This window comes from Poeciliopsis prolifica, unplaced genomic scaffold (genome assembly GCF_027474105.1).
Source record: "Poeciliopsis prolifica strain line A6 unplaced genomic scaffold, Auburn_PproV2 SCAFFOLD038, whole genome shotgun sequence".
Classification (NCBI taxonomy): Eukaryota; Metazoa; Chordata; class Actinopteri; order Cyprinodontiformes; family Poeciliidae; genus Poeciliopsis; species Poeciliopsis prolifica.
In genome coordinates, this window is record NW_026562413.1 from 2,647,265 (window position 1) to 2,660,528 (window position 13,264).

General features: G+C 40.0%; 1 protein-coding gene across 1 annotated transcript in view; it reads left to right on the plus strand.

Moving 5' to 3' along the window:
- trps1 (trichorhinophalangeal syndrome I) overlaps positions 1–13,264 on the plus strand; it is a 125,640-nt gene that overhangs the window by 64,699 nt on the left and 47,677 nt on the right. Inside the window, 6 exon segments of the mRNA XM_055053719.1 lie at positions 1,410–1,998; positions 3,434–3,648; positions 4,066–4,276; positions 4,395–4,635; positions 8,560–9,021; positions 9,023–9,320. Coding sequence (XP_054909694.1) covers positions 1,410–1,998; positions 3,434–3,648; positions 4,066–4,276; positions 4,395–4,635; positions 8,560–9,021; positions 9,023–9,320 — 2,016 coding nt within the window.

The window sequence follows — 13,264 nt, forward strand, 5'->3', positions numbered from 1 at the left end:
GAAAACTCAATGAGCTTCATTTCATTTTTCCCAGCTTTCAGTAATTTTGCTCAGTTGTATAATGGACTCAAAAAGGCACAGCAGTCCACATGCAGACTTACGAGTCCGAAATAGAAAATCCAGCGGGTTATATCATAATTATGAAGAAAAAGTGAAAGTATTAGGGGAAAAAAGGGGGAATGAAAGGGATCTCTATTCTCTCTACCCCTCACTTAATTTTTCTCCTTTCAGCCCATGTTTGGAAAATTCCATCTTGTCATTTACTAAGACCAGGATCTCTGTCAACCAATGAAAAATAATTATAGAAAAAAAAGAAAACAAAACAATAATCGAGGAAAGGAATAGTGCAAAGAAGAAATGAATAAGAAATGGAGATGAAGAGGAAAGGAGAGAAGGTAGTGAAAGAGACAGACGGTGAAGCTGTACTTCTAATCGACTGTTAGGGAGTCTAATGAAACAGATGTCAGACATATTTAACCCTCTCTTTTTCTTTCATTCACCATTATTTTATACGTCTTCGTCTCTCCTTCATATCTCTGTTTTCAATTTTTTCCTTGCTCCCTCTTTCTGAGTAATAAATCGTTTTTTCTAAGTGCTCAATTTGCTTTTAATCCATCTTTTCCCTCCTTCTTTCCCGCCACCCCAGTTTCTAATGCATACTCTTTTCCTCAACACGTCCTATTTGCCTTTTGCCTTGTTTGATTCTACCCTGGTGTTTTCTTTAGGCACAAAGACATTAAGTCACAAAAACAATATTTTACGCAGATGGCACTAGAAAATATTTTAGACGTCCAAACATTAATATGAATATTAACACAAATGCAGGGATTCGCATATTTTAAGGCTGTTCGAGTTACGGCCAATTCCTCTTCCTCTGAAGTATCACTAGTTGTATATGAAATAATTTACAAACGTTTGCAAAAGATGTTTAAGATGTAGCTAAGACTCAGTTACATTATGTTTTTATCGGCTCCCTATTATTTTTTCTAGATTCAAAAGTGCAATATTTCCCAGAACAGACATGCTAATTTGGATTAAAAGTATTCAAAGTAATGTCACTAACCCATCTGATTTGCTATCAGATCATTAGTTTATTCTATGTGGAGCAAATCACAGGTTAATAATTATAAGGACTGTTAGATCTTGAAGTTAATTACATTTGTCCCCTGGCTTTAAATGAAAGGTTTCAAAAGTAAGTTGTGATTAAATATGTCTCCTGTATATAACTGAAGGTCAGCCTTAGCGTCTGTGCAGTTTAGCAGTAAACCAGACAGTTGGCAGTTTATTGTATTTTATCAGGATATTTTATGTGATTCTAAGTATCTATTTTTTTAAAATGTGCATAAAGTCCAACTCTAACAGCTCAATCTTTACTGTAACGTTGTTTTCCCTTTTCTCCTCCTCACCAGGTGACGTTGGGTGGCACCTTAATCGGAATTGGCCGTAAGACGTCTGACTGCCAAGGGAACACTAAGTACTTCCGCTGCAAATTTTGCAACTTCACATACATGGGCAGCAATTCCTCGGAACTTGAACAACACTTTTTGTCCTCGCATCCTAACAAAGTAAAATCTCCCCCAACCACACCCCTGCTGGCCACCAACAGCCTGGCGACGCACGACAGTCAGCTAAAAGGGAGGAGTGTGATGTTGGATGCTGGCGAGCGGGTGGCGGTGCGAGCCGAAGACGACTCCGTGGTTGGGTACTTCATCCCGGTCAGAGCGGGTTCTGACTCATCGGGCTGGACGGGGGAGGCCGGTCGAGGGGCCATACAGGCGTGTTATTGGTGTAAACTCTGCAGTTGGAGTTGCGAGTGGTCAGAAGGTTCAGCTAAGCTTTTAGAGCACTATGAACAAAGGCATAAGGCTCCTTCTGGTGGTGCTATAAGCCCTAACAGCTCTGGGATTGACAGAGAGAGGGAGAGAGGAGGAAGAAAAGATAGAGAGCAAGATCACATGGCATCCAAAAGCTGCAAAGATCACTTCACCACCAGCCAAGGTAATGAAAGAAGTGTGAAGTAAGTGTGGTGGAACGTGGGTGCAAATATTATACAACTATTGCAACATTGCTTCTTTATATTTAACATCATTTTAATTAGAGCTGTGATATTACTTTGCACAATTATCCACCTTGAAAAATGATTATGACTTCTTGAACTTTTTCACGCTACACTCTTAAACTTCAATGTATCTTATTGGGATTGACTGTGATAAACCAACACAAGGTAGTGGACATTTTTAATAAAGTGGAACATCTGTTAGAGAATATTAGCAAACAAAACAACATAATAAAGACAGTTCATAGATAAAGTTGTGAAAAGAAAAGCTTTTACGGCGGGGTTCGGTTATAAAACAGTACCCCAACTGTGAACAACTCACAGAGCTCTGTTTAATCCATCCTCTAAAAGTAAAAAGAGTATGACAACTGCGAACCTATGACATTGCCATCTCGCTAAATTGATAGGCCGGTCAAGGAAAGCATTAATCAGAGGAGCAGGCAACAGGCCGATGATAACTCAGAGACAGACTGAGAGGCACAAGGAGCTTCGCTTGTGATTTTCCACAAGCAATGGCGGGGACACAGAAAACTGTTTGAAAGAGAACAAAGCTGAACTTTTAATTGAACTCTTGGCATACGGACAAAATGCTGTCTGCAGCAGAAAATCAAAATTTGACATCATTGGAAATATTTTCTCTGTAGTGAACTGCGGTGATCATTCTTTCAGGATGCCATTTTTCCAGCAGTGACAAAGAAGCTGGTCAAATTATGGGAATGGGGATGGAGCTAAATCCAGGACAGATCTATATAGAAAGCCTTTTAGAGGCTCCAAAACAAGACTGCAGCCGAGGTTCACCTTCCATTAGGAGACCAAGCATAAAGCTAGAGCAAGAATCAGATGGTTTACATAAAAGCACATACATTTTAGAATGACCCAGTCAAAATCCAGACCTAAATCTATTTAAGAATTTGCATCAAGATTTGAAAATCGATTCTGCAGACACTTTCCGTCCAATCTGACCATGTTGACACTTTAATGCAAGAAGATAAGATAAAAATGTTCATCTTTACATTTACAAAGTTGTTGGAAATATACCTGCTGTTGGATTTGCAATGTTAGGTGATTCTATAAAATGTTGACTCGGAGGAAAAGGATAAAAGCGCAAATGTACACCACAATTTGGCATGCGTAAAAAATGCTGTCTGCATTGATATGTGGTTTGTAAAAACGTTTTAAAAATCATGTATCATTTTCCCTTCACCTGACAATAATGCACTACTTTGTGTTTGTCTGCCATGCAAAATAGTCATGGTCTGTGATTCTGTAGAGGAAAATGTAGGAAAAGTTCATTTAGTATGAATATTTTTGGACGGCCCTGTGCATTTGAGCTCCTTGCAAAAGGTTTTACAGAAGATTTCTGTGTTCTGATCCCAGGAGACCCAAAAACTGGCGATTCAGAAGCTGTCGTGACCAGCTACAACTGTCAGTTGTGCGATTTCCGTTACTCGATGGCCCACAGTGCGGACGTGATCATCGTTGCTCCGTTGCTGCTGCACTACCAGCACAACCACTCCATCCACCGCTGTTGCATTCAGCACTGCATGTATTGTCCTCAGGGGCTCTGCCAGCCCCAGAAACACCTGGGAGAGGTGAGCTGCATGAAAAGCTGAAACATTTGATGTTTGCTCTGTAATTACTGGGGAACAAAAATATGCGTTTTTCTGCAAGCGCATAAAAATGAAATGGAATACATGAACAAGTGTAAAGTTAATTGTTCCGATTTCCTGCTTAGTTAAAATTCCCTAGCTTCTCTGAGTCTGCCCACGCACACTGCCTACCCTCCTTTGTGCCAGCTGCCAAACAGTGCTGTTGCAGCTGCTAAAAATACAAAAAAGGATAGTAAATATTTTAGGCTTTTATTAATAATGCACACTAATTTTACTGCTGCTGACTTCCACTGTTCTTTTTTTTTTTGATGTGTTTCAAACTCATCAACCCAATTCTGACAAATAACCAAAGCATACAAACATGGAAACAATTGTTTGACAAAATATTTCTCTCGATAGGTATCCCACCCTTTTGCTTGCCGGAAGCCAACCTGTTCTAAATGCTGTTCAAAGTTTCCTCAGCCTACCAAGCAGCAGGACGCGATTGGTTCAAAACCCACTGCTGCCACCTCACCCAGCGTGACCCCTCCTAACCCAAGAGGTGACCCCAGTGTGATTTCTGGTTCCACCTTTCACACCTCTAACCCGGCACATCCTGTTGTTACACAAGGTATTTAAAGGCATAGGTGCAGAAAACCATTTCCATTTGCTAATCGTTTTCTTCATGTGAACATTTTAAACTTCCATCTTTCAGGTTTTTGTTGTCTTGATACTGTTCTTCTCTCCAGGTGTCACTCACTTGTGCGACCAGTGTGCATTTGCCACTACAGACATTGATGTGTTGCTGCAACACTATGAGAGCTGTCACAGCATAATCAAACTAAAGGGGGCACCTCCACAAGTCAAGGCTGAAGAGGAGAGTGAAGGAGACAAGGAGGGAGGCAGAGGAGGAGCAGGAGAGACCGAGCACACTTGTACAAAGTGTAGCTTTGTCACACAAGTGGAAGAAGAGCTTTTTAGACACTACAGGTGAGCAGGACATCTTGCAAATAGCTAATTAATTGTTTTTGGACAATACGTAGTGAATAAGAAAACTCTCCATCTGTTTCACTACAATGTCAGTCATACTGGCTCTTCTAAAGAGTAAATATTCCACACTGGTTTCTACATACTCAAGTATTAAAAGCAGCTACTTAAAACATTTCATTCAAAAGTCAAGAAGGCCAGCAAGCATTTTCTGTGCCAGGCTGATCACATTTCAGCAACAACCCCTTTGTGGAACTATTTTTAAGAAAAGTTTTGATACCATTCATACCCATTTCCAACCAGGTGCAAGAGTTGAGTGATTCTTGAGGAAAAGTAACATTTTCCAGGTCATGTGAATGTCTTTAAAGTCGAGTACCAATGTACTGTTTGAATTTCTTGATGTGGAATAGAGCGTTAAAAAGAAAAGGAGTGAAAAGTCCATCCTTCCTGTATTGTGTTTTTGTGGCTATTTTTTAAATGATAAGTTAGTCTTGGATGAGACAGGTTAGAATATCCTTTTTAACAAACCAGTCAACTACCCAACTAATCAATTCCTTCAACCAACTAACTAACTAACCAGGCAGCCAACCATAACAAATTATACAACCAGCGCTATAACCAATCAACTCACCATGCAGTGAGTAATGTAGACATCCAACCAAGCTACTAGCCAGTCATTTAACCACTCATTTCCAGTCTTATAAATGAGCTGACTATTCAATTAATTAACTAGCAAACCACTCAAATAAAAGGGCCACTGTGTTTAGAACATAGCACGCAAACAAAGTGATTGATTATTTTGTTGCTTTAATGGCAGTATTCATTTTTTTTAAGCTCACCAGTCATTTCACCAGTTTGTTTTCTGCAATTCTTGGCAAAAATTGTAGAAGAAATCAAACATGACATTACAATGCATCTCTGAAGTAAAATTAGGACTTAACACAGAGATAACTTTAAATGAGATTACCTGACTTGGACAAAAATATTCAAGAATACAAAAATACAATATATATTTTTTTCAGATTGAGTATTAATTAATCTATACTTCTAGTTTAGTGGGGTCCTAGAAAAACAATAAAACAGATGTTCTCAAAAGTTTTACACAAGAAACAATGATGTGGGGTGAACCATGGTAGGGAAATAAAAAGAAAGGAGAGAAAGGTGAGAAATCAGTTATGAGATGTTTTTTACGGTGCAGTCCCATTTCAAACAAAATGCTCGTATACTCTGATACTCGGTGCTGTGATCAAATAAAAGTGAGCTAAAGCCACAGCTTCATACCCCCAGTAAAATCAATCAGAGCTAAAAGGATTCTAAAGTTTTAGAGAACAAATTTGGGATTTAATTCAGTGGTGTTTGAAACAAAGGGCTGTGGTGTAATGAGAAAAAAGGTTACCTGCCAAAAGAGTGATCACTCAGACATATAAATGGAAAGGTGCATTGTACAATCAGTGCTCTAGCTTCTAAGCTAATTATTAAATTTTATGTACAAAAACAAAGAAAAACACCTCTCAAGTGGTGTTCCCTTCTTTTGGCAGTGCAGCCAGAAAAGGCATCTTGATTTTCTTTTTGAAATTGCATGTATTAATTTAGCTTATTTATCATCTTCATTAAGTGGCTGCAAGTAATCTATGTATTCCAAAACTGAGCACAGACTTTTTAAGTGTCAGCCTTGAAAAAAAAAAAATCTTAATCCATGCCACAATTTAAATCGAACAGGAAAGCACCACTCACTGAATATTTTGCTGCACTGCCCTAAAAGTGTGATACAAGTTGTAATTTTTAGCAATGCATTAGAAAGCCTAACAGTGCTACAAGCACAACATATTACCAAATATTCAGAATAACGTGATCTTGAAATAAAGTACAGTTTAAATCTTGAGTTGATATATGATCATTTATATTTTCACATATTTTGTTTTAGTTTAGTTTTGACCAGACTGGCTGACATATTTAAGTGGTTCTGGTGCAGTTGTTTGGTATCTCCAGTTGCATCTCCAGGGTCCGGATGACAGCAGTCGCACTGCTTCACATGATCTGCACTAACAGAATAATCACACAAGAGTTACTTTTAATCAAACTAACCTGTCGAGTGTGAAGACACTTTCTGAACCCACTGGGTTTCAGATGGCCTCTCCAAACGAGACATTCTTTAACCTGCTGGAAAAACGACTTATAGCTTATGAGAAGGAAAAGTAAAATCTATTTAATCCTCATATTTGTGCGTCTTCTATTTTTTGTATAATTTAATTGATTTATTTCTTGCGGTGTGAGTGTCTTCTCTACATAGAGGTTGTTTTTCTGCTATCATTGACATTTTTGGCATACTTACTGTACATCCTGCTGTTGTAAAATACTCACACTGCGGGGCATCAATAAGAAGCTGCTGTTGAGAAACAGCCAAGTGAATGCAATAGCCAGTGTTTAGCAGATTACTGCTGCTGGGTGACATCTGAGCAAGTGAAGCTTTAGTTCAACATGACTTGACTGCCAAAACAATAGCCCTTGACAAGATAACACAAGATATTTTCATAGTACTTTAAAAGCCTTTCAAAAAGTACGCATACCCTTGAATTTTTTCATGTTGGATTAACAAGCTCCTTTGTAATTTTCAGAAATTTCTGGCGATAGAACTGCCGAATAGTGAAGTGGAAGGAAAATGATGGCATTTTCTGGGAAGGGGTTGGGTTTTATTTGCTGGCTTTTAAAATAAAACCCAGCACAACTAATTGTCTTTAAAAGTCACCTAGTAAACAGAGTCTCCAAATGCTCCCTGTGAATGCCTCAGAGGCGTTAGCGAAAACACAGTTTCATGAACGCCAATAAACACAACAGACTAATCAGGGATTCAGTTAGAGAGATGTCCCAACCATCTAGTGTTGCTTGTATTAAAAGAAAAGCATAATCTAAATACAGGGCCAGTCCCTCAAGAAAACCCATTCAGAGTGCCCAAAGTCATACTTCGACTGAGGTTTGTCTCCCGGTATGACAATGAAGCATCTTTCTGTTTGAGTAGATCACTTAAAGTTTAAATGCTCATGTCATAGAGAATTTGACTCTATGTTGGTCTATCTCAAAAATGGCAAAATAAAATGAAGTGTGATGTTGTATGAATGTTTGTATTGTCAAAACATTCAGAATTACTATGAAGACAATTTCCTTAAAAATACAGAGTTGAATAATCTAAGAAATGCATAAATATTCACAATATTCCCTTTCTATAAAAAACCCCTCTTATATATACATACTGTACATAGAGGTTACTGGGTAGTACTGCTCATGTCAAGTAAATGTAAATTAGCTGCCCGTGGTCTGAGTTGAGTTTGTGTGGGTGTAGGTATGTGTTAAAGGTGATTCATTGATCTTTTTTCTTGCTTTCCCACACATGAAGCACCCAACATGTTTTTCTCTATGCCAGGAAGAAAATGTAGCCTGATGTCTTGCTCTGGAAATATAGCAAACCATTCAGGGGTTGGCCCAGCAGGAAATGAAGGTGGCTTGTTGACGGTTGATTCGGTGCTTGATGTTCAGATTCATTTATGCTCCTCACCATTTTCGAGTAATTCGTGGTGATTTAGTGGAACTCTGAGTCACTTTTTGGCCACAAGTTCCCTGGAAGTCAAGACCTGAGTGCTCTGAGGAAATCAAGCAGGGCCAAACGCACTTTTGATTTATTCATTTCCGGGGGGCGGATTTTCTTCGTTCTGGTGTGGAGCTGCGTGAATAAGGGACTTTTACTTATTTAAATGGGCAGATGAAAAGGTGAGCTGATTGAACTGAAAACAAAACAAAGTCTGCAGAGCTGCCTTCAGTCACATTACTGTACTACTGTGATGACTCATTACTAGATTTGATGACTCTCAAAGTCATGATCTGGGTTTCTGATTAAAACTGAAAATGAAGATTTGTACTTTTCTTTTTCACCAGGCGTGTCCACGCGTGTTGCCGCTGCCGACACTGTGACTTCACTGCTCCTGATTCATCGGCCCTCCTCGACCATTTTAATTCTGCCCACTGTCAAGACGCCTCTCCTTCATTAGGCTCTCAGCCCACCTCAATGACACCGTCGCTGGCGCTTTCGGCCAATGGGTGCTCAGCTCCCTCGACTTTAGCCATTAAAGAGGAGAGCAAGGGGGATCTACGACTTCTATACTCTCTAGCTCCACCTGAGGGACGATTGGCGGAGGCAGGCAGAGAGGAGCCCAGCGGTGTAGTTAAAAGCGAAGGAGTGGAGGAAAAAGAAAGAGAACGGGAGAAGGGTTGGGTTCTCGGAGAGACAAGAGGCCCGGGAGAAAGAGGAGGTGAGCAGGCCCACGGATTACTCTGGGTACCCAAGGAGCGGATGGGGCCCGAAAGAGTAGCAGAAAGAGGAGCAGGAGGTGGGAGCCCTTCTCTTCCCCTCCCCGCTCTCCCTCTCTTTCGTTTCAGCCAATCACGAGGGTTCGCAGCAGAAGAGAGGCATGGCTTCGCCGGGCATGGTTTACCTGGGAGACACCAAGCCATTTTTGGGAGATACCAAGTCGTTTTTGGGAGGAGGGAGACCAGGAGGAGCTACTGCAGGTGGAGGAGAGAAGCAGAGCCAGATACCTTCACAACAGTATCCAGGTGGAGGAGGAGGAAGTGGAGGTGCAGGAGCACAGGAGGGGAAAGGAGGAGCCACAAAAGAAGAATCCCAGTCTCTGCTAAGAGTAAGCAGAACATGCACCACACGCGTTATCAGAGTCCCCTGCTAAATCTTTTCTCTTTTTGTGAAACTTGAATAAAAAAAAAGTATTGTTGGAGTAACACAAAGTAATTCAGAAATCAGAGGTGGAAGGAAAATTATAAATATATAATATAACCATATTTATATATAATTTATATAATATAAATTATAAAATAAAAATCTGCAAAGTGTGTTGGCAATTCTTTTTAGTCCCCTGTTCTCTGAAACCCCTAAATACAATTGATGTCATAAGTAATTTAGTAAGTAAACAGAGTTCCCTTGTGTGTAAATTAATCTCAGCATAGATACATGTGTACTGTGTATACTGGCAGGCAAATCAAGAAAATAGCCAAGATGGCAACAATGGAGGCGCCCAACAGAAATCAACAACCCATGTACCATTGGTTGAAAAGAAACTATTAATTATTTGCTTCCCAAATCTGACTCTTGTGTAAGCCTGGCGAGAAGAAAGACATTGTGGGAAGTGAGATATAAAAGATCTCACATATATTTTGGTGTCATAAACACAGAAAACATGTAAATGAAAGTCATTTGGTCAGATGAGATTAAAGTGTAACTTCCTGGTTTAGATGTAAAAGGTTTTATTTGGTGGCAAATAATCTTGAAATCAACATCACTAAAACATGGAAGTGGGATCATCGTGGTGTGCAGATGCTTTTTTTCTGACAGGGAAGCTTTTTTTTAAAGTTTTTGTACCGCTAGTGACTTTTATCCATTAGTAGCTGGACATGACGAAGGGCAGAGATGTATAACTGGAAGACATGCAGCAAGTGACCATCCTAACGTGGAACTTTTTTACCACATAACTCAAAGGAAAAGCCAAAGGAATTTTCACATGTGCAAAGTTGGTGGAGACGTACCCCAAAAGACTGAAGATGGTAATTGAAATGAAAGCTGGTTTCATAAAGTACTGACTGAGAAGGACTAATCATAAACACACCTTTCAGATTTTTATATGTAAAAACAAACAAACAAGTATTCTTTTAATACCACTTCATAATTATGCCCTATTTTTAAGTATTTCTATCACACAAAATCCCATTTCAGTCTATTGCTACAGTGTGTGGTGTCAAAATGTTAAAGGGGTAGGAATACTTTGTAAGTCATTATGAATACTGATTTCTTTGTGATGGAAGCCCATAGGTCAGCTTTGTCTCATTCACTCTGAGACTTTTCAGAGTTCAGCCCTGATTCTGGGATTTTTCCTGCTGGGATTGCTAGTTATCAAAATGCCTTTTTTTAATACACTTTCATCCTCAAATAATCTTCCCTTTGATTCCAGTACGTGGAGTAGATCTCATGTGGCGAGCTGCTACAACCTAATCTGTTTGCCTCTAATCATATTTACAGTTTATGCAAAATATGTTTGCCAGCAAAGCCTCTCGCACGAGTGCGCTCATATCTGTTGTGCACATGCCTCCATGACATCATTTCCCGTTCCCATCAGCCACATTCATCTTTCTCTTCTGAATCAAATTTTAAACTTCACAACACAGGGAAACTTTCCTGTCGTCCTGGCAACTGAGGGTGGCTAACCGACTGTTCCCATGAATCCCACCTGTCACTCACTTTTCTTTGCCCAATTCTGTGGACCATAATGCTTTTCACTCTGCAGTGATGTCATGGACTGGCAGGCGTAGCTTGTGGTTCACCAGCGCCACAGAGCTTATTTGCTCTGATCACATTGGATCAGAAAAAACTATTCTCTCTCAATGTGTGTGTGTGCATGCACGCGTGTACGTGCGTGTGTGTGCATATGTGGTGTCAGGGCACTGATACTGGCAGTATTAAGTGGGAGACGGGTGGAACCGGTGTGTGTGGATACGCATACGAGTGCGACAGTTGAGTCTATGACTTCTTTGTACAATCTGTGGTGGGGCCTGCTGCAAATGTGTATTTGTGTGTCTGAGGTGTTGGCAGCAACTTGGCAGTCTGGGCAGGGTGGGGCAGCAGGAGGTTTACTCATTACTGTGGGTGGAGCTGTATGTCCCAGCGAAGAAGTGGGAGAGTGACACTGAAATAAAAGAGAGATGCATGAGAATGAAAGGGAGGACTGAGATAAGGATATTGAGAGCACGCTAATTAACTAACAATCCATTTGTGGCACTTTCTAGAATAATACAGCAGCCGCTGCATTTATTGACACTCCTTGATATGATGTGTGAAGTAAAAGCAAGATAAATTATTGCAGAAAACGTTAATGAACCCTGCTGTTCATAATGTGCATAAACCCCTTTGATTGCATTTAATCTTCTCCAGGTTTTGTGCATAAAAGAGATGAGTCTTTAGCCTTTCTTCTGGGCACAATCGTTGTTGCATCATCCAGAGTCTTGGATGTGGGAACTGTGTTTTGGATCATTATTCTGCTAAATAACACAGTGACGACTCATTTTTAATTATCTATCTGAGGTAAGGGGAATTTTTTTTGTTTTAAATTTCCTGTTGTGTCAAAGACTCTGTGATGCAATGCACTCTGACAAAGTTCTGAGGGCCTTTGGGAGAGAAAATGGCCCACAGCATCACAGATCCTCCGCTGCAGTTCACACTGGGCATGAGGGATTTTTTTTCCACACACTCATTTTTTGTTTCACGCTGAGTCCAATTGCGACACTTTTTTCAAAGCACACAGTTTGAGGTAAAGACTCAATAGAATGCAGACAATTCTTGTATTTATTGTATGCGATTGGGAAAGTGGCATCTCTTGCAAACTTTGTTGGCATAAGACAGTTTTAATGGACACCTGGTGAGTGCAAGATGCTACTCTTTGTTGTATTCCTTCCTCTCACCAAATTATAGGTGGATTTTCTTCTCAATGTTTATTTGTGAGATTTTACTACTGTGAGGAAAGATGAAATTGGTGTTTTCCCCATATCTTTACTTGTACCACCAGTACAGCTTAAAGTCAGTGCAATGCACAAGTGATGGGGTTGATTCAGACAGTGCAACAAAGACACGCAGTTTAATCAACATCCTTATCTTGCATCTGTCCTTGACGAGCGCTTCACATGTAGAAAATTCAATTTATTTAATTAGAGATAAACGCTGATCTCTGATTTGTTTAGCCAAGAAGTAAAAAAAAAACATTTACATTTTAATAATGAGAGTGAGATATATCGATGCTTTGTTTTGACAGATTTCCTCATGCAGACACAATTCATTCGAGACATTATAATAGGCTGGAGTTGAGTCAGTACTACTCAAAATGAAAGAAGAATAAATGTTTGTAAGTTTAAGTTTTATCCTGTCTGTAGCTTATTGCACACAGACACAGAGGAGGAAACCAGTAGAATGAGGCTCAAGATAGAAGATATTGATGTGATGTAAGTGAATCTGTCCAAAATATAAAATTACTTTTGGAAATTTAATGTGATATATTCATGCAAAGGGGGAGTTACCACTCGGTGGTAAAAGATTAAAAAGAGACAAAAATGGAAACAAATACCCCAAGTCGGATTTAATCTTCACCTGTGTGTGTGTCTGTAGATATGTGTGTGCGTTTCTTCACCTGTGCGGCACTCCACTTGCCTTTGCGAGCGTTTTCCCTCAATCCCCACTCACGCTTGCCGTTCTCCGCTGCATCGATCCGCCTCTCCCCTTCCCCGTTTTATTCTTTTTCTTTCATTTCCCTTCTTTCCTCAAAGGACAACTTGCCCGATACATGGGGATCGATGCGCACCTCACAGACATTAAAGCGCTCAGTTGCACGCGTACACACCACTACTGTGCAGGCATGCGAAAACATGTGTATGTCCACATAGAGAATGGGAGTCTTTAGTATGCTGGTACGTGCAGCGTTTTGCTTTGTAGAGGGAGAGAAATACTGTCTTTGAAAGGTGTGGTGTCTAATTGCTGAGGCAATGGTCTGCTGCTGACTTTGTTGTCCCAGTGATTTGGACAGTGTTTTGT